The sequence below is a fragment of the Magnolia sinica genome, chromosome 3 (genome assembly GCF_029962835.1).
Source record: "Magnolia sinica isolate HGM2019 chromosome 3, MsV1, whole genome shotgun sequence".
Classification (NCBI taxonomy): domain Eukaryota; kingdom Viridiplantae; phylum Streptophyta; class Magnoliopsida; order Magnoliales; family Magnoliaceae; genus Magnolia; species Magnolia sinica.
This window is the reverse complement of record NC_080575.1, coordinates 37,684,676-37,707,296: the sequence shown is the minus strand read 5'-3', so window position 1 is coordinate 37,707,296 and position 22,621 is coordinate 37,684,676. Positions and strand designations below refer to the sequence as shown.

Below are 22,621 nucleotides of genomic sequence, written 5' to 3'. Positions count from 1 at the left end.
CCTGAACTCGCATGGTCTAGTCCACTTACTGACCAACCATGTTTGTTAATCCTGTCTGCTCACGCCTGTATGGAACCTGAAATACCCTTCAACCACTAAAGCCTATTGATAACCATTCGAAACCGATCCACAAACTTGAGAGCTGGGCATGGTGAAATGGGACATTGTGTCCGAACTGTCGGCATACGTAAGGGTGATGAGCCTCCCCATAGCAACCGCGAGCGATCCCTCTTCTTAGCACTCCTCATGTGCTTGAAATCAGGGATGGGGAACACGATGGGATCAAGGATCACGGGGTCCTGGCCTCATACGATGAGGGGCCTTAGCCTCACAAACAGTTGAGGGCAATGATACATGGAGTGTACCAATTTCCTTAATCTACTGGATGGATGAAATTAATTAAGTACTCAGCTAACATTATTCATGCATCGCATTAGCTAGTATTTAGCGACTTGACAGTTGAGGTCACAATGAGGGAGTATTGGTTATGTGCGACCGTGAGATGAAGTCGCTCAAGGGAGTGTTGTTGCGAGGTCATGCATCATATCATAATACATGCATATACATTAACAAGACTAGTTAGGGGTCTATGAATGTATGCCTTTCATTAAATTCATCATATAAATGATGTTTATTGTAACTTAAGGCTAATAGTAACTACTGATTTAGCTACTCACTCACACTCTAGGACGGTGTTTTAAAACACCAACCAGACCCTTTACTAGATGCAGGTGAGGCAGAGCTCGACGAGCCAAGCGAGGTGGGCATGGATGAAGAAGAGGAGCTTCCTACTTCCAGCTCATGGGCAGTTCACTGTAGACTATGTGGGTTGATTATGGGTTGTTGAGTTATGGATCTAGTGCACCATTTCTTTTGGACATTATTTTATAAAAATTTTATTGAACAACGCCTTGTGCGACCTGTTTGATATTCTTATAGACTTGTATTTCTTAGTCGTATTGTTCCAGTAGATTAGTTGTAGTTGTGGTTTATGTTTCAGCTGATTCCTTTATTACTCATTTAAACTGATTTATGTACAAATTATCATAATTAGGATATAAGTGACACCCGAGAATTTGGAGGCTGAGTTCCTACACGGCCCCTGAAATTTCGGGGTGTTACATGAATTATATTGATATATGGACTCTGATGAGGACTGACATGCTTGAGTTGCATTACATCTTGCATATGACAATTGGCCAGGTAAGCCTTGCATCGCATAGCCTTGGTATGGCTAATAGCATTCATGAGCATGCCAGTATTTCTGCATTACTTTGATATTGCATACTTGGTACTTACCTTGTGCACACACTTACACCACCCTCTAAGCTTTCTATAAGCTTATGCATAATCATTGTGTGCAAGTGATGCTAGGACGCTACAGCAGCATTGAGCTTGGAGTGTTCAGCCAACTTCTGGAGCTTTTGTCTATCCTTGTATTTTCCTTTCTGTATTGTACTCAAAGTTTTTGATATAGTGGATATGTGGTGATGTTGTTTTGTTACTTGGTTATGGTTGTGGTTATACTCCTTTACAAAAAACTTTTATATTGAAAATCCTCCTTGTAGGATCCTAGGATCGAAATCTGGCATATGGGTGCCAGGAGCCGAGAATTGGGTACTACGGAGGCTGTTGGCGCCGGATTCAGCAATTGAAAATTCTGTGAGCCCGATTTCCGAGTTTGGGGTGTGACACTTAATATTGCTTTCTTGACGGATATTCGGGCTACAATCAGATAGAGATAAACCTTGAAGATCAAGAGAAGATAGCATTCACATGTCGCTTTGGCACCTTCGCTTACCGAAGGAAGCCATTCGGACTATGTAATAACCCTGCCACTTTTCAGCGATGCATGTTAAGTATTTTTTCTAACATAGTGGGGCAATATTTAGAAGTCCTCATGGACGACTTATCTGTCTTTGGTCCATCCTTCAGCGAGTGTTTAAAAAATCTCAAATGTGTGCTGAAGCGATGTGAGGAAAAGAATTTGATTATGAATTGGGAGAAATGTCAATTTATGGTTCCCAAGGGAATTGTGCTTGGACACATAATTTCGTCAAAGGGAATTGAGGAAGACAAGGCAAAATTTGACCTTATCTCTAACCTACCTCCACCCAAGAGCATTGTTGTCATGTGTGATCGCATATGCGCATATCCATATGCAAATTGCATTGCGATCATATAGCATATAGGATCTTGCACATACGCGATCGCATATGTTGCATATGCGAAAATATGTGATCGCATATTGCATATGCGATAGCATATTGGCCATGGCACATTGAATTTTTATTTTTATTTTTTTGCAAAAAAAAAAAACATTTTGTCTATAAAAAGGCTTACAAATCTCCTCCATTTCTAATATTCTCACTCCAAAACTCTCTTACTCCATTTATCTTACATTTCTTAATTACAAGTGGTCTTAATCTCCCTCTCTTGTATCTCCTACTTCCAAGTGATGTTAATCTCTCTCTCTCTCTTTTTCATTCCCTCTCTCTTGGAAGTTGGAAGATCAAGATTCAAGCACTTTTAAGTTTCAAGGAAGATAGCTTATTGATTTTGTTGTTACTTCTTGTTAACTATATTGTTAAATGTGGATGACTTGATGTTTAATTGATTTTATCTCTTTCAATTGCATTTTAAATATGTAAAATTAGATATCTATTAACTTAGAAAAGTTCTCCTCATTTTCTTATTTTTTTTTACAAATTTTTGAAAATTTTCCATATATATTTATATATTTCAAAAAAAATATGCGATCGGATATGCGCATAGGCATATGCGATTCGACAACATTGCCCAAGAGCATACGCGATGTGCGATACTTCTTAGGACATGCTGGATTCTATAGACGATTCATAAAAGACTTTAGTCATCTCTCTCATCCTTTATGAAATCTACTTCAAAAGGATGTACCTACGAGTGGACTGAACAATGTCAAGAAGCTTTCACTAAGTTCAAGGGCATATTAACTACCGCACCTATCATGCAGCCACCCGATTGGATCATCCCTTTTGAGATTATGTGTGATACATTTGACTATGCTATTAGGGCGGTGTTAGGCCAGAGAAAAGAAAAGAAACCCTAATTTATTCACTATGCAAGTAGAACTCTAAATTCTGTCTAAGTGAACTATTTTACTATGAAGAAGGAACTCTTAGCTGTAGTGTTTGCTTTGGAAAATTTTAGGTCCCACCTAATCGGATCTAAGATCATCATCTACACGGACCGTACAATGCAAAAGTATCTTCTTTCTAAGAAGGATGCCAAGCCCCGCCTAATAAGATGGATCCTCTTACTCTAAGAATTTAATATTAAAACACGAGACAAAAAATGAGTAGAAAATGTAGTGGCCAACGACCTTTCTTGACTTGACCTCCCTGATTCCCTTGAGCCGACACTAATAAACGACATGTTCCCTGAAGAACAATTGTTTAAACTCTTCCAAGTACCTTGATCTGCTGACATTGCAAATTATCTTATTATAGGTTTCACGCCAATATATTAGATTGCACAAGATAAGAAAAAATTCTTTGCCGAGGTATGTTAGTTTTTCTAGGATGATCCTTATTTGTTTAAATATTGCTCAAACCAAATTCTAGGGAGATGTGTTTCAGACAATGAACATCAAAGTGTCATCTCCTTTTGTCATTCTCAGGCATGTGGTGGTCACTTTTCTGCTAAAAAGACCACGCCAAAATTCTATAGTGCCACTTTTACTAGCACACGATGTTTAGAGATACTCATAAGTTTTGCAAAGCTTGTAAGTGTTGTCAAAAATTGGGAGGGTTATCCCGTCGAAATATAATGCCTCTGAACCTCATTCATATCATTGAAGCATCTAATTGTTGGGGCATCGATTTCATGGGACCATTCCCCCAATCCTTTGGGAATATTTACATTTTGTTAGCAGTAGACTATGTCACTAAGTAGGTCAAAGCGATCCCGTGCCGAAATAATGATCATAAAACGGTCATTCGATTATTAAAAGAAAAAAAATCATTTCCTTGTTCGAAATGCCTCATGCCATCATTAGTGATAGAGGTTCACACTTTTGTGATAGGCCATTTGAGAACTTAATGAAGAAATATGGCATCTTTCATAAAGTAAGCCACTATCAGGAAGAAAAAAGGGGCAAAGGCTACGGATAAAAACTGTAGCTAAAAGCTTTTGGCTATGGTTATCGTCCATAGCACGACTGTAACTATTGGTGTCATGCCAAAGATACCAATGGCTACAGATATAATCCGTAGCCATGCTTCCTATAGCGAAATTTACATGCAGCTACGGATAATATTTGTAGCTAAGAGTATGACGAAATCAGTAGCTAGTTAGTAATAACTACAGTTTTAATAAAATAACCTATTATAATAATGGTGTCTATTGCCATTGCTAGTACATGCCTAGATAGATCTACTCATCTAAGCTAATACAGATAAATACTTCATTTCATGGCTTACAAACCCATATACCCATCTAAAGTAATACATGTAAAGAAAGAAGAATCTAAAGCACGAGAAGAAGAACATATGGAGTGATTCACACCCATCTTCCACATCACTTCACCTTGTAAAACTGTTAAAATAAAAATAATGTGTCCATCCAAATATCACCGTCCAATGGTCCATATTCAACACGGAAAAGCTCATCAATTGAAGTGGGGATTGTTCGATAGCCCCAAGCACACAACCTTACTTTCCAAGCTAAGAGTGTCTGTATAAAAAATGAATAAAAAATAAAAAAACAATCTTCACATTTAAATTCCAATTGTAAAAGGTAGGAATATAATGCCTCTATTGTACAAACAAGGGTATCCTAAGAACGAGGGAGATAACAATTTCTGGAAAAAAAAAATGGCTGCAATGTATACTCAAGCAACAATAGAAAGTATCATATAGTGAAAGAAAAGAAAAAGATTGAAATTGGACTTGATGGTGGGTCACCAGCTCAAGCCCCTACTTCTAGTCACCCAACAATAGAGCTCTCCCCATCCTTTCCTATGAAAATATTCTATATCCCAAGATGGAAAAGATAAATCACATGTTCGTACATAACAAATTGAATACTTGTAAGATTCATAGGCAAACAGCTGCACGACACCATTTCAAATTATGTGTATCACCTGTGCTAGATTGCCTTTCCAATAGCCCTTACTGCCCTCCCTCCCAATCAACATAATGGCCTGGTAAAAATCGCAGGTGAAGGCACAAACAAAATTATAGTCTTCAAGACAACGACAAGGAGGTTAAAGGATGAAGATATGTCTTGCGAAACGAGGAGTAGCTGCAGCTAAAACCAGGAATCTAGATTCATCCAAATCCAACCGAAGCAGTTGTAACCATAAGTTGCTGATCACACTCCAAACTTTAGCAGGAACAGCTTTCCCATTCCAACCAACATCAGCTAAAACTCATCCAAACAGAGGCGTCTGCAACCACTACCTGAACCAACTAGCAACAACAACCCACATGGAGCAGCTACATTGATTTACATTTACACACAGAACGCTCAAATACACTCCTCGATTTCACACATACCCTTCCCGTGCCCACCAACACACTATATAACACACTCCATTATAACTGTGATCTGATCTTGATAGAGTAGAATTGCATAATATTATTGGTGTAGCCAATCCCAATTAGTTGGTATAAGGCTTAGATGATGATGCTGACACACTATATAACATACTCCATTATAACTATGATCTGATCTTGATAGAGTAGAATTGCATAATATTATTGGTGTAGCCAATCCCAATTAGTTGGTATAAGGCTTAGATGATGATGCTGATGACTAAGCATCCACATGTCTTCTAAGATTCATCTAGAATAAAAGTTCTCAATATGCATCTTTTATGAAAGTACAATGTACCTGACTAGAAAGGAAACACAGGGAAGTAATAGAGAAGTCTATGTTACATCTAGTAAAAAGGACCAGATTAACCATGCTTAAAAGGAGCACTCACAAATTCTTCAAGCCATGTTGTTGAACAAAATCTAGACATTGTTTCACAAGCTGCACCAGATCGAAATTTGTTAAAGCATGAAATTTGCTTTCACCAATTAAAAAGAAAAAAGAAATATTTTCCTTCTTATTTATTTCCAGCCCAAGAAAATTCACAATTTTACATCTCCTAGCCACTTTAAACAGAAACAAACCATTTCCAGCATTATAATCACCAGAATGATTATAGGGTTGAGAATTCAATGGAACTACAGTGCATGTACATCAAGAAAACATTTACTAAATAAACAATTCCAATTTATCAGTGAGGTCCAATTTATTAGTCAGATACATCTAGCTAGACCAAATACTGCTGCTTCTTTTTTCTTTTCTTTTTTCCTAGATTGAAACAGGGTAGATAGTTGATGATCTTTTCATATATAACCAATGTGACATATGGAGAGATAGGACTTATAATTATGCCATGTGCCTCACTGAGACATCTCCTAACAAATTTTCTTTCTAATACAACAAAAAAGCTCATCACTCGTCCATCCTCTGTTCATGAAACAAAATGAAGGTTCTTCTTGAAACAATGCTGGGTTTCAAAATCAATTTGAAAGCACTATATATAAGCGTGTTTTGCATAAATGACAAAAGCCATATATATAAGATCTTGATGTCACCAAAGAATATATCAAAATCAATTTGAAGGCATAGTGGATAAGTGCATTTTGCAGATATAAGTATGATAAAAGGGTGTGACATACCTACAGAGACTGTCCACGCATCACACGAACATCATGACAATTTTACATTTAAATAAACCATTCCATTCATCCATCAATTAGATGGATCTAGCAAATATAGCTAGTAATGAAGGCTTCCACATTCAGTTCCAAGTAATCATATACAAAAAATATATAGGAGACCATAGGTACCTGCATATAACATAGTGATAAGAGTAATGGAAAAGAAGTAAAAGTAGCAATCCCATGAAATAGGACACCCTTCTACAACCTAAAAACTCACTTTCGTTTATAAAAAAGTGTGTGTGAGATACAGAGATAGGATATACCCTACAGAGCAAGAGAGAGGTTTACCTTGACAACTGCTATAAACATCTCCCTTAAACTCCACTTCCTGAACCAACGGACACTCACACACCCTTCCACAGAATGTATCCTGAATAAATAATGCAACTATTAGCATAGATGGAAACATCTCAAATTGTATGCCGGGCTAATTGTACCCTTTAATACCTTACAACCAATAATGTTGGCAGCCTTGTCTTCCCAGCAACCACCATTATAGTTCAAACACCCGTTTGTCTGACTTTCATGAACTGACACCATTCATTTGTAAATTTAGCTAAAAATAAAATATAAAAATAATAGAAAATGAGATGCAAAAATCTGATCTAGGGCATGCGTTTGTACATTTAATGATTCTACATGTATTCCAACCATCCACACTCAAAAGAAGAAGAAAATTTTGGTAAGCTTCTTTCAAACTTAAAATCATGATAAGCTTCTTTTGAGAACTATTTATCTGAAACTCCAGAAAAGAACTTTCCAAAAGAATTTTAGAAAACTCCACCAACAACTATTTATCTGAAACTATGAAAGAACCAAAAAAGAGAGATCATGACCATCTAGTTCCCTAGAAAGCATGAAACAACTCTGTAAGTGTTATGGTTTCCAGCTCCTATAATTGTCAAATTTTGTAGTGCCAAAACCTCTCTTGGAATCTGTGTCGTGTAGCTTATCTACATAATGAAGACTGTGCATCGCTCAAGGACAATGGTTTTTAGTTCAAGAACTTCAAAGGCAAGTGTACTTGAATTCAAGCTTTCAAACTTCAAGAGTTCAAGATCTTCAAAGCTTCATACAAATCAAGACAACATTCCTAGATTTTGATACTCAAGTTCAAGCTTCAACGTTAGTCAATTTTAAGCTTCAAGAGACTCAAGTTCAAGCTTCATCCTATGACAAGATCTTAAGTTTTGCGAAATTCAAAAAATGATTATCAACTGAAGAAAAAGAAGTTTCAATGTTCATACATCATGAATAAGGTATGAATGACCCTAGATTGACCATATGGTAGGTCATTTTGAATACATAATTCAATTAGATCATTTTATAAGTGAATAGACTATTTTGCGACTAGTCCTGGACTCTGTTCGACTAGTCCTAGCACTGGATCGACTAGTCTAAGAAATTCCTCGACCAGTTCTAAGTTTGTTGTAAATTTTTGAAATTTTTTGTTAAGCCCTGACTAGTCCTGGAGACTGCTCGATCGGTCGTGTGAACAGTGCTCGACTCGTTCTCAATTAGTCCTACAGCCTCAACTCAAAGTCCAGCAACTAAATCTGGTTCGACACGACCAGTCGTGGACAGGTCATGACCAGTCGTGGAGGTCCCTCGACCGGTCGTGAAGGGCCTACGACCAGTCATGGAACGGCTTTATCTTATCATGCTCAAAATTTTAAAATTCTGTTGGTCCTACGACCAGTCGTGGTGTCCTTAGAACCAATCGTTAACACAATTTCTTCACCTATAAATAGAACACGAATTTTAGAGTTTTTCATTCAATTTAAGATAAATCAATATTCTACTCTGAGAGATAAGTTAGTGATCTTTTTAAGCTATATTTTGCTCATTTAATATTCTCTTAATTTAGTTTTATTATATTTAATTTTGTATTCTGTACTCCAATCACATTTGAAGAAGGGATTGAGACTTGCCCTTTTCTTTGAATCAAAATCAAATAGAGCTAGCCCAACTTGATTTAATTTAAAATCAATTTAGAATCTAGAATCATTTCTTAAGTGAGATTGGATATTGAACTTCTCCTCCAATTTGGCTCTTCCAGGCTTCATCAAAAAGAGAATATCCAGGTATTTTACATTATTGTAAATTTTTGTATTTTGGTTTCATTGAGATTGTGCCAGAAAAATCTCTCTATTTTGGTTTGTCTGAGGTGATCTAGAAAACTCAAAGTGTGGGGTTTTTAAATTGTGTAAACCCACTTAAAAGACACAATTGTGAGGGTTTTAGGTGAACCTGAAAAAACCTATTTTCATAGTAAACGCTAATATCTACTGTGTGAGGATATTAAGAGTGGAGTAGTTGTGTGGCTGTTTTCTAAACAGTTGGTGTACACACAAACGAACCACTATAATTTCTGGTATTGTGGATTGAATGTTTTCTTTTTGTGGATGATTGTAATTTCCCTTTTTGCATTGTGGAGAATGTTGCAATTTCTTTTATGCAAGTGTGGAAATGTTGTAATTTCTGGTCTTGTGGATTGAATGTTCATTTCTTTATTCCTCTGTATTAATTTGAGTTTTTGATACACAAACCGTTCTAATAAGGTTGTCATGCCATAATTGTCCTTAGAACAACATCTATATCAACCTCTCAATACTTGTTCATTTGAGGTTGTCTTTAAATTCAACATTGTGGGATTGTCTATTGCTATCCGTATTTAATTTATTTAAATTTTGTTATTTTTTTTTTAATTTGGCATAGTCCTATTCACACCCCCCCCCCCCCCCCAGGACATATAGCTCGGCCTTTTCAATTGGTATCAGAGCCTAATAGCTTGCTTTTAATTATTCTTGTTAGATTTATTTCTTGAGCTAATCGATCTAAGCTATTTGAGATGTCAAATTTTGATAGCCTTTCAGTCACTAGGCCTCCACCATTTGATGGCTCCAATTATGCCTATTGGAAGCCATAATGAGGATTTTCCTAAAATCCATGGATGAGAGCATATGACAAGCCACAGTGACTGAATGGACCCCTCCTACCACTGAAGTAACTGGTATCGATGGATCCAAATCTATGAAAATCACACCTTACTTTACTTGGACCACACTTTAGAAAAATGAGAGTAGTGCCAATGCAAACGCTTTAAATGTCATAACTTGCACACGATCACCAGATGAATTCAAAAGAATTATATCCTATGATACTGCAACGCAAGCCTGAGACATTTTAGAAATGACACACGAGGGAACAACAATCGTCAAGAAATCTAAAGTCCAAATTCTCACAAGCAAATTTGAGGAAATACGTATGGAAGAAAATGAAATCTTCATGGACTTTTAAACAAGATTGAATGACATTGTAAACTCTCTGTGGGGTCTTGGTGAAAAAAATCCCAGAAAGTAAAGTCTGTGCAAAGATACTACTCTTACTACCTGAACGGTTTAATTCAAAAGTAACTGCGATCCAGGAACTTCGTGATATGGATAATATGAGGGTAGAAGAATTAGTTGGTTCTTTACAAACTTATGAGTTAACTTTTAAAGCTCCTAAAAAAAAATCCATCGTCCTTAAATCTTCTAAATGTTCTTCTCAAGAAAATAGTAGTAATTCTGATTTAGAAAATTCTAAAGATGATATGGTCCTTTTAGGTACAAAGTTTTATAAAATTTTCAAAAGTAAAAAGAGGGTTAATTTTCAAAAATCTAATGAAGGAAAAGATCTAAATCTAAAACTTGAAAATCTTTAAAAGATAGTTAATGTTACAACTGCCATGAATATGGGCATTTAGCGAACAAGTGTCCTAAAAAGGACAAACCTAAAAAGAAATGTATGTTGGCTACTTGGGATTAATCATCTGGTTCTGAAGCCTCTTTTGAATCAGAATAATCTGAAACCGAGTCAGGTAATGAAGTTAAAGCCCTTATGAGTCTAGCCAAGTTCACTTTTTTAGATCATGATGATTCAACTAGTGAAGAAAATCTGAATAGTGATCATGAAAATGTAAAAGATCATCAAGATGCTTATAATGTCCTTTACAAGGAGAGTTGTAAAATTGTGGTAAAACTAAAACTTCAAAAAGAAAAGTTTTCGAAACTTAAAGAAAATTTTGATACTCTTGTCTTAGAAAAATCCCACATTTCAAATTCTTTTGAAAAAACTAAATGTAATTTAGATTTCAAAACCTCCCATATTGAAAATCATAAATCTGAAAATGAAAAACTAAAACTTGAAGTTTCTTCTCTTTTGAGTTTAAAGGATACATGGAGGTTTGCCCAAGGTGATCCTAAGTTATAAAAACTATTATCCGGATCCAGAAAATATGGCGACCAATCCGGTTTAGGCTACGACAAAAATATTCCTCCCAAACATAAGAATACTCCTCCTAAGTTTGTGAAAGGAGAGTTTTCAAACTCAAAAGGAAAAAGTTCAAATCAAAATTATTCTAAAAATGCTAAAACTTTTTAATCCTTAAAATCTAAAAGCAACCATATCAACTATAAAAATCATAATTGTAATCCTTTAGCTGAGAAAATTGTTGATTTACTTAAGGAGCTCCTAAAATCTAACTCAATGAGTCAGTCTTATAACAACTACAATCATAAGAAGACCAACTATACTCCTAAATCCAAAACTGTAATGAAATGGGTTCCTAAAGTTGTTTGGTTGCCCACACGGCCTTCAAAGCTTCAAGACATTCAAAGTGGTACCTGGACAGTGGATGCTCTAGGCACATGATTGGTGACAAAGGTCTGTTCATCAATCTTAAAGACATGACTAATGGTTCAGTCACATTTGGTGATGGTAGCAACTGTAGGATTATTGGCTAAGGTACGGTTCAACTTTTTAATCTCCTTTTATTTGAGAATGTTTTATATGTATAAGGTTTAAAACATAACTTATTAAGCATTTCTCAAATATGCGATAAAAATCATAACATAAAATTTACTAACCTAGGGTGCGAAATTATAAATAAAAATGGTTCAATAATATTAACTAGTTGTAGAACTTCTGAAAACTGCTACATTATAAGTGATTCAAGCTCATCTAATATATCGTGTTACATGGTCCATACCGATGAGATCGAGTTATGACATAAACGCCCTGGACATGTACAGTACTGCAACTTGTATAGATTGAGCAAAAGAGAGTTAGTAAGAGGCTTACTCAAAATACAGAAAATAGATAAAATATGTGGTGAATGCCAGATTGGCAAGCAAATTAGGAGCTCTCACAAAAAGGTGGACTCCAATGCCACATCTAAACCGCTCAAACTCCTCCATATGGACCTTATTGGACTAACTAGAACGGAGAGTGAAGGTGGTAAAAAGTATATTCTGGTAATCGTTGATGACTTTACCAGATATACTTGGGTAATCTTCTTAAGAGACAAATCAAAAACTCTCGATGAAGTTAAAAGGGTACTTAGACGTATCCAAACTGAAAAAGAGACTCAAGTCTGTAAGATCCGTAGTGATCATGGATCACAATTTGAGAATAGCGGTTTTGAGAAGTTTTGCAGTGATCAAGGAATATCACATGAATTCTCTGCACCCAAAACACCATAACAAAATGGTATTGTAGAAAGAAAAAATAAAGTGCTTCAAGAAATGGCAAATGTAATGTTAAACAGTATGAAGCTTCCTAAAAATATTTGGGCCGAAGCCGTAAATACTGCATGTTATATAGTTAACCGTGTTTATACTAGAAAATCAAACGGTAAAATGGCTTATGAAATGTGGTTTGATAAGAAGCCTACTGTCAAATACTTTCGAGTTTTTGGCAGCAAGTGCTACATTTTACGTGACCAAGAAAATCTGGGTAAGTTTGACACCAAAAGTTATGAAGGGGTATTTTTAGGGTATGATCTGAATAGTCGAGCATATCGGGTTCTTAATAAGAGAACTAGTGTAATTCAAGAATCCATTAATGTGGTTATTGATGATCACTTGAATACACCTGTCTCAAGTTCAGATAATGATGAAGTACTTCTAATTGATAAACCAGATTCTTCATCAAGTCAAAATAACTTTGAACTGAGAACTGTTAAAGACCATCCAACTAATCAAATTCTTAGAAACCCTCTCACTGGTGTACACACTCGTAGACAACTAAAAGATGTGTGCAACTATGTGTGCTTTACACCCAGATAGAACTGGCTAACGTAAAAAAAGCTCTTACTGACGAAAACTGGATAGTTGCGATGCAAGAAGAGCTTAATCAATTTGTTAGAAATGATGTTTGGTACTTAGTTCCTAGGCCAAAAGATAAACATATTATCGGAACTAAGTGGATTTTCAAAAATAAGTCTGATGAACTTGGTAATATAATTAGAAACAAGGCTAGACTGGTTGTACAAGGGTACACTCAAATTGAAGGCATCGATTATGATGAAACCTTTGCCCCAGTAGCTCGTCTTAAATCAATCAGACTATTTATATCCATTGCTTGCTTTAGAAAGTTCAAAATTTATCAAATGGATGTAGAGAGTGCTTTTTTAAATGGCGATTTGCATGAAGAAGTGTATGTTGAACAACCAACGAGTTTTGAAGACCCTAAGAATACTGATCATGTATATCGCCTAAAAAAGACTCTCTACGGTTTAAAACAAGCTCCCAGGGCATGGTATGAAAAATTGACTAAGTTTTAATTAAGTCATAACTTTATAATTGGAAGTGTTAATAAGACTTTATTTGTAAAGAAACATAATGATCACCTTTCAATAGTATAAATTTATGTTGATGATATTATTTATAGATCTATCTGTGCTAATATGAATGTTGAGTTTGCAGATCTTATGAAATCTAAGTTTGAAATGAGCATGGTTGAGGAATTGAATTATTTCCTAGGGTTACAAGTTAGACAGCAACCTGATGATTTCTTTATTTATCAAACCAAATATGCTCTGAACTTAGTTAAAAAGCTCAGATTTGAGAATGGGAAAATTTTTGATAATCCTATGAGTACGACCCTAAAACTCTCAAAGGACTCTATAGGTAAGAAAGTGGATCCTAAATTGTATCGCAGTATGATAAGTAGTTTGTTGTATTTAACTATGAGTCGACTTGATATTGCATTTAGCATAGGGATTTGCACTAGATATCAATCTGACCCTAAAGAGTCACATTTAACTGTTGTTAAGCGGATTATGCGATATGTCACAAGTTCAGCTAATCTGGGTCTTTGGTATCCACATTATACTAGAGTTCAATTAGCTGGTTATACTGATGCTAATTGGGCTGGTAACGTTGATGATAGGAAATCAACCAGTGGTGGTTGTTTCTATGTTGGGAATTATTTAGTTTCTTGGCAGAGTAAGAAACAAAGTTCTGTATCGCTCTCTACCGCTAATGCTGAATACATTGCAGCAAGTAATGCATGCACTCAGCTTATATGGATGAAAAGAATGTTAAGCAATTACGGAATTACACAGGACCATGGTTTTATATTGTGATAATTCCAGTGCAATTAATATATCTAAAAATCTAATTCAGCATTCATCAACCAAGCACATTGACACTAGATATCACTACATTCGTGAGTTAGTGAAAGAAAAGACAATTACTTTGGAATACATTCCGACCGAGACTCAACTTGCTGACATTTTCATGAAACTGCTTGACAAAAGGAGGTTTTCTAAATTGAAATTTGATCTTGGTATGTGCAATTTGAATTGATTATTCATGCATTTCTATATCATAATGTACATATATATATATATGTTAGTTTGAATGTTTAAATTTTAAAATTTCATGAAAAATGCACATTTTTGGCTCTGCACGACCAGTTGAGTACATACTCTACCAGTCATGGCACGACTAGTCGAGCATGTACACGACTAGTCGTAGAGCGCGGGCTGATGCTTTATTTGGGGAAAAAACCCATTTTTCTTCATTTGGGTTTATTCTCCAACAGGTCCTCGCACGACCGGTCAAACCCATCTCCATAGTTCTTTAAGGTTAGTGTTTTATTTTCATTTTCCTCATAGATTTAAGTTCATATCACTTCTTTTTCATCTTTGGAGTGATTTATTTCTTGTTTCCTTAAGGTTTTTGGGGTTTTCTTCTCCGTAATCTGATTTTGACAAAACTCACTCTACTTCTTTTGCAACCTTTTGATTCCTTGATTTTCTAGTTGCAAGTGAAAGGTAGAGGCAAAAAAGAAAAGTTCTCATGATCCTTCAACATCTAGATCGACATCTATTATAAGGCACCACCTTCGGTCACCCGAAGATGATCCCTCCTATGTGCGGGATTTAAGGTTGCGCAATGTAATAATTGAACGACCCGTTCATGTGAACATCTTGCTCCATTTGAAATCCTTCCTCTTCTCCAAATTGTAGAATGGGCCAACATTCTACATTGGGGTGGGCCTACATACCGGTCTATTGCGCAAGCTATGTATGCATGTATTTCGGATTTTTCAACTAAAAATTTAACTTTTATTATAGCAACTAAAGAAGGTCCATTTGAAGTAAACCGACATCTAACTTCTGGCCTAATGGACATGCCTGTCAATGATGAAGGTATTCCAATTAGCACTCTAGTAGCGAAACCATCTGAATCATAAAAATGCATGCTTACTAGAGCATTGTGTAATATACATGCGCAATGGAGTCAAAATGGGAATGCGCTTGCTTCAAAGTATTTTGTTATCCAGATACAGGGTCCTTCACAGGATATTTATTTCAAATCTTTATCCTCGTTCTGGTAACAAAACCAAACTCACCTCTTTCATGGTTCGGATTTTGTATTCCATCTTTTCTAGTACCAACGTATGTCTTCCTTCTTTAATTTGTCATTCCATCATACAATTCCGTCTCCATCCTGGACACAGTGATATCTCTTTTGCATATCTTATAATTGTGTTAGCCACCCATGTGTTAGTGGCTATGCCTGTTGGAGAGGCACCCATTCATCACCTCATCTTCAACAACTCAAATATAAACAAGATGGATTTGGGGTTGGCCGCAGGCCAAGTCAATGTGGGTGTGGGTGGAGCTGAAGCAGTAAATGAAGAAGAAGGCGATTTACCTCCAGAAGACATTAACATGGACGATATCTTTAATGACATCGAATTAGATTCTGAGGCTGACCCTGATTATCAGCCTTCTAATTTGCTGAGAGGTTAAATTCTCTTGAGGAATGGGTGGCTCAGATTCGTGTAACCCAGGATTCAAAATTTGTTTATATGCGTAAATATATGAGTCGCATTAATAAGGGTTTACACCAGATTGATCCATCTATTCCTGCTCCCTCTTCAGGATCTGATTAGTATTTTCTAATCTTGGTTTGTAATAACTCTTCTGATACTTAGCTTTCTTTCGGTTTGTGGGATTGTATTTAGTTGAATTATGTTGATGTTAGGTGAATATGCTTGAACATTACTTGCTTATGAATTTGATATATTGATCTATTATTCCTCATTGATCATCTTATTCTTCCTTGTTTATCTACATCCTGTTTCTTGTATTGGGTTCTTCCTTTGTCATATTGTGACAAAAGGGGGGAGAATTTTGACATGCTTGATATATGGTGTTTGTGATATATGGCATATGGATTATGGGAGAGGAGTAAGGGGGAGTAGCAAAATGCTTACTTGCTTTCTTTTATTGATAACTGGTGCTTGATTCTTTAACCAAGTTGACTGGTTTATATTGATAACTGGTGCATGATTCTTTGTGCGTATACTGTTTATGTTATTGTGGAGTGTGTTTTGTGACAAATTTGACAAAGGGAGAGATTGTAAGTGTTATGGTTTCGAGCTCCTATAATTGTCAAATTTTGTAGTGCCAAAACCTCTCTTGGAATCTGTGTCTTGTGTAGCTTATCTACATAATGAAGATTGTGCATCGCTCAAGGACAATGGTCTTTAGTTCAATAACTTCAAAGGCAAGTGTACTTGAATTCAAGCTTTCAAGCTTCAAGAGTTCAAGATCTTCAAAGCTTCGTACAAGTTAAGACAACGTTCCTAAATTTTGATACTCAAGTTCAAGCTTCAACGTTAGTCAATTTTAAGCTTCAAGAGACTCAAGTTCAAGCTTCAACCTATGACAAGATCTCAAGCTTCGCGAACTTCAAAAAATGACTATCAACTGAAGAAAAAGAAGTTTCAATGTTCATACATCATGTATAAGGTAATAATGACCCTAGATTGACCATAGGGTAGGTCATTTTGAATACATAATTCAATTAGAACATTTTATAAGTGAATAGACTATTTTTCGACTAGTCCTAGCACTAGCTCGACCAGTCTAAGAGATTCCTCGACTAGTCTTAAGTTTATTGCAAATTTTTTAAATTTTTTGTTCAGCCTCGACCAGTCCTGGAGACTGCTCGACCGGTCATGCGAACAGTGCTCGACTCGTTCTCAACCAGTCCTACAGTCTCGACTCAAAGTTCAGCAACTAAATCTGGTTCCACACGACCAGTCGTGGAGGTCCCTCGACCAGTCGTGAAGGGCCTACGACAAGTCGTGGAACGGCTTTATCTTATCGCGCTCAAAATTTTAAAATTCTGTTGGTCCTACAACCAATCATGGTGTCCTCAGAACCAATCATTAACGCAATTTCTTCACCTATAAATAGAACACGAATTTCAGAGTTTTTCATTCAATTTAAGATAAATCAATACGCTACTCTGAGAGATAAGTTAGTGATCTTTTTAAGCTATATTGTGCTCATTTAATATTCTCTTAATTTAGCTTTATTATATTTGATTTTGTATTCTGTATTCCAATCACATTTGAAGTAGGGATAGAGACTTGCCCTTTTCTTGGAATTAAAATCAAATAGAGCTAGCCCAACTTGATTTAATTTAGAATCAATTTAGAATCTAGAACCATTTCTTAAGTGAGATTGGACATTGAACTTCTACTCCAATTTGGCTCTTCCAGGCTTCATCAAAAAGAGAATATCCAGGTATTTTATATTATTGTAAATTTCTGTATTTTGGTTTCATTGAGATTGTGCTAGAAAAATCTCTCTGTTTTGGTTTGTCTGAGGTGATCTAGAAAACTCAGAGTGTGGGGTTTTTGAATTGTATAAACCCACTTGAAAGACACAATTGTGAGGGTTTTAGGTGAACCTGGAAAAACCTATTTTCATAATGAATGCTAATATCTACTGTGTGAAGATATTAAGAGTGAAGTAGTTATGTGTCTGTTTTCTAAACAGTTGGTGTACACACAAGTGAACCACTATAATTTCTGGTCTTGTGGATTGAATGTTCATTTCTTTATTCCTCTGTATCAGTTTGAGTTTTTGATATACAAACCGTTCTAGTAAGGCTGTCCTGCCATAAACCCTTGGTTTTTATGGTATGAGGTTGTCCTTAGAACAACATCTGTATCAACCTCTCAATACTCATTCATTTAAGGTTGTCTTTAAATTCAACATTGTGGGATTATCTATTTCTATCTGTATTTAATTTATTTAAATTCCGTTGTCATTTTTTTAATTTGGCATAGTCCTATTCCCCCTTAGGACATATAGCTCAGCCTTTTCAAACTCACAATGCCATTCCTTTAAAACCATGAAAGAACCAAAACTAATCAACAACAAAAAAAAAAAAAAAAATAAATGATTGAAGAACCACTCTAGCATAGGCAACCCCCCTTCTTTCAAGAAACTAATGACAGATTCAGTTTTAGAGATGGTAGCTCATGCTTAATGAATGAATATCATATTCCTTATGCAGCAATATCCACAAAACCATATGAGTGTCTACAACATTTTTCATACCCATACAATCTTTTTTCTTTTTGGAAAGTTAAACCCATTCAGTATAATTAAGAATGACCACTGCAAAGAAAAAGGACTAAAAGTAAAAGTACATGAGATTTATAAATAAATAAATAACAGAGTAGAACAATGCATTCAAACACAAGAATGAAACCAAGTAGGTAGCATAGAACCTGCTAGGTGAATAAGGTGTCGCTATGGAGTTCTGTGAAAATTTTTCCCAAAGCTGGTTGTAACCCAGGATGATTTGCAAGCTTGATGCTACAATCAATGCTCCTTGAATTGCTCTCATGGTTTTTATAAATATCTGCATGTTAGAAATATTTGGATTAATTTCACTATGATGTCAACTTAAGGATACGTGAATACCTACTAATTACAATTCCGAAAGGAAGAAATAGACAAGCAGCTACAAGGATCTGATTTGGGAGCATTATTAAGTAGTGATAAATGAATGTAGTTTTCATGAGGACTTACTTTATGAGGTTCAGGAATCTGCTGCAATGACGAGTCATTTATAATGTAAATGATTGGTATAACATAATCAAAAGAACCACCCACTACTGTTGGCAATCATGCTCCAAAGAATACTTATAGAAGTGTATTTACACCAGATACAAATAGCAAAGCTCTAACAGTAAACAAGGAAAAATATGTGAATTTTCTTCACAAAAGGCCTCAAGGATTTGAACAAAAGAGTTCTAAAAGAATCATTTTTCTAAGGTTTCGAATCCTTACAAGAAACAACAGCATATAAATCTCATAATAATCTGTTCATAATTCAACCAATATGTATAGCTTTATAGACGAATCATGAAGTCCTACCCTCCACAAAAGAAACCAAGGCTTTAGCCCTATTGAACAACATAACTTGCCTATTTTGTCTATGAGATAAGGAAACTAAATAAGAGTCCAACTATTCTAAACTGCCATAAATACCAACCATATGACTTACACATGCTGCATGGTTGTAGAAAACCTTTAAAATACTTTACAGTTTGTATAAAAAGGGACATAAAGGGCATCCAATTTCCATAGAATAATATTCAATTGGTATGTGGACTGAAAGGGTATTTGGTCGGGTTGTGATCCTCAAAGTCTAACCATATGATATCTGGCCATCCAATTGACCCTATGGGACCCAGAGGTCAATCGGAGCTAGTCTAATACAGAGAAGAGTTCTTTCAAAACAAAAAACTAATACAGAGAGGAGTTAATGCCCTCTTAATGTGGGTTCCAATTATGTGATGCCCTTAATGCCAAGCCTATATGTTGTTAGCCGTGAAGTTTAACAATCGTGATTTTGGTGGTATATCCAAATAAGGCCTACATGTTCTCATGCAAATGAAGTTTCTTAAGAGTTTGAACTTAAAATGAAATAGCATATAACACAAATGAAACTTTTTCTTCCTTTTTTTATTGATCACAAAATTAATTTTTTTGAACAAGCCCAATGGTGAAAGAAGTAATAGAATCTAGTAAGATAATGGATAGGAAGACCTGCTACACAAAGGAGCCCCTTCTGAAGTATCTGCCATAGAGTTAGCTTCCCCATGAATATGCTGAAAAGTGATGTTTAATGAGCTTGATTGGAACCTTATGGAGTTGGATATGAAAACTAATTCCCAATAGATTGCATTTCCCTCACACCCAAGTACTAGCACTTCAACTATCACTGATCCTCGTACATGTACGATGTCAGTGAAGATTTGAGTCTCTATTTCAAAAACCATGAATTCTGCGCTATTTGAAATTCTGGAGCCAACCAGCCCTGAGAATATAAACATAATATTAATATCATTACAGTTGTCTCTCACGACTCCAACCCCCATTTCCCTTATGTTACCTTTAGAACTTTTTTGAATTGAGATGGCTTTTATTGAATGAAAGATTAGAGAAGTGCAGGATAAAAAGTAGGCCAGTAAGTAACACTGTCATCACTACCTTGAGACCAACATGCCGGTGCACAAAAGAAACCAAAAGGAACAACAACCAAAAAACAAACTAAACATGGGCAAAATTCAAGTTGGTTTGGCCTGGCATGGCCGGACTCCACAATACTTAAACATACATATAAATTTAAAACTGTTAAACCAGAGACATTTCAACAAACACATGTTGTGCTTCACTACAAACCATGGATGATAAGATTATTCTATGTCCGCATCCACTGTATACATGGCATACATTTATAGAAACTCAGACCAAGTAGATCATTGGTCTCATTATTTACCAAACATGGCCAACGAACCCTCATTAATCGGAAGATCTTAACCCTAAAAATCTCAATGAATTTGAACCACTAACAAATGATTAACATCATCTGCTAGCGATTTGGGCCATAGACATATGGATAATGAGAAGCACATATCATGGATAATGAGATGTACACAAGAAAATCAAACCAATAAACCATAAAAGTGATTTTTTAAGAAAACCCTAATGCTTTTGCCATTACAGATTTTAGGAAAACACCCTAATTCCAATATTGTATCCTTTGATAATCTGCAGATCTGTAGATCTAGAAATAAAAATCCTAAATCTCCATTTAAGAGAAATGAGTACGTGACCAGGGAAGAGGTGAAGGGCAGGGGTTGCTGGGCGCACCAGATCTGGAGATGATGCTGGAGACGATGCGCTGAGAGAGAGAGAGAGAGAGAGAGAGAGAAGGGCAAGCGTGAGCGAAAGCAAGGGAGTGCGAGAGAGGGAGAGCGAGAGGGAGGGTGAAGGCGAGAGTGAGAGTGAGGGCGGGAGGGTGCGGGAGTTTTAAAGGCTGACCGCCACTATGGGACGGTCCTGTTAGGGGCTCATGTGGCCCACCGTGATGTACGTGGTTTATCCGATCCATCCATTCATTTTTAATATTCAATTATAGGGCTTGATATAGAAAAGAAGGTAGATGGAAGGTCCAAGTGGATCATACAAAGATAAATGGTGGGGACTTGATTTCCACTATTTCCAACTGTGTGGTCCACTTGATGCTTAGATCTGCCTTCCTTTTTTCGGCTCATGCCTTAAAATGAGCTATCAAAATGGATGGATGAATTAGATAAAATACTGTTGAGGGTCAGATATTGCATATTATCCTCCATTTATACTTTAGTTTTATAAACATGATAGTGCTTAATTAATCTAATTATGCATGTTTTCATTTGCGAGGTGATTTCAATAGCTTAAGATGAAATTGATGTCAAAAGAAATATTTATGCTCAAAAGATTACTAAATGAAGATTTAGAGATTTGGAAGTCATTAATGAAAAATTCACATGTCAAAGATAAAAGAAAACCAACTGAGGAATGAAAATAATCAAATATTTGAAGTAAAGAAAATGAATCTTAAAATTGTCTTAAAAACAAACATATTTCTGAAATTGTCCTAAAAAAGCATATTCTGAAACTCCGGGTCTTTTTGAAAAATTGTGCAGAATGAAGTCTATTTTGGAAAACCATGCAAAGTGAAGTCTATTTTAGCTAACTACATAAATTTAAGGTGGTTTCTAGATTTTTCCAACTATGTGCGAAAGTTGGAGTTCCACAACTATAAATAGGACTCCCGAGGAGGCTCTAAAGCATATTCTAAGGTTTGAAAATGTCTTAAGGAGCATACACAAGAGTGAAGCCACCATTAAAGAGTTTTTCTTCTTTCCTAGTTTATTTTTCATGCTTTGTTAAAGAGATTTAGTTTCAATCATATCTATGGTTGGTTAAACCTCTTAGCTAAGGCTACGAGATGAAGCTTGTAGCGTGTTAGGATGTTTATTTTGCTTTGATTCTTGTGACTCAAATTACAATAGATGTTTTGATAGCTTTGCATATTTTCTTTTCCTATTTCGAGATAGTGAGATTGGTAAATCTCATTATTCACCATCATCTCCTAAGCATGGTAGGTGATGGAATCCCTTCCAATCTTCACAATTCTCCTCCATTGAGAATTAGGTCAATGAAAAGTTCATAATGCGGTCCCCATTTAACTTATGCGGCCTTGATCGCACATTTACGTTACGTAACTTGGATCGTTTATTTGCCCTTTATGACTTTGATGGATTATTACTGCCCTTTTGTGGCTTGTTGGTTATACTCACATATCCTATTATTTCCTAGTCATCTTGCGGTGTTCGGTCATATTGTGATTTTTGGGTAAAGTGGGTTTTCGTTTAGTGAT

General features: G+C 35.9%; 1 protein-coding gene across 10 annotated transcripts; it reads right to left on the bottom strand.

Annotated features, from left to right (window-relative positions):
• Positions 1-4,368: 4,368 nt before the first annotated feature.
• On the bottom strand, positions 4,369-21,192 carry LOC131239818 (vacuolar-sorting receptor 1-like). 10 transcript variants are annotated; one of them, XR_009168405.1, is made up of 7 exons: positions 21,025-21,192; positions 18,937-19,088; positions 18,633-18,766; positions 7,209-7,317; positions 7,050-7,131; positions 5,123-5,559; positions 4,369-4,713 (listed from the first exon to the last, which is right to left on the bottom strand). XR_009168405.1 is itself a non-coding variant. In XM_058237695.1 (7 exons), the coding sequence occupies exons 3-7, from the start codon at positions 7,299-7,301 to the stop codon at positions 4,704-4,706; spliced, it is 288 nt and encodes a 95-aa protein (XP_058093678.1). In that variant the 5' UTR covers positions 7,302-7,317; positions 18,633-18,766; positions 21,025-21,192; the 3' UTR covers positions 4,369-4,703. The 10 variants fall into 10 exon arrangements, 3 of the variants coding, with proteins under 3 accessions (XP_058093678.1, XP_058093676.1, XP_058093677.1); XR_009168408.1 differs by lacking the exon at positions 18,937-19,088 and adding an exon at positions 5,969-6,018 and having other exon boundaries at positions 5,123-5,441; positions 21,025-21,191; XM_058237695.1 differs by lacking the exons at positions 5,123-5,559; positions 18,937-19,088 and adding exons at positions 5,969-6,020; positions 6,093-6,143.
• Between the last annotated feature and the right edge of the window lie 1,429 nt (positions 21,193-22,621).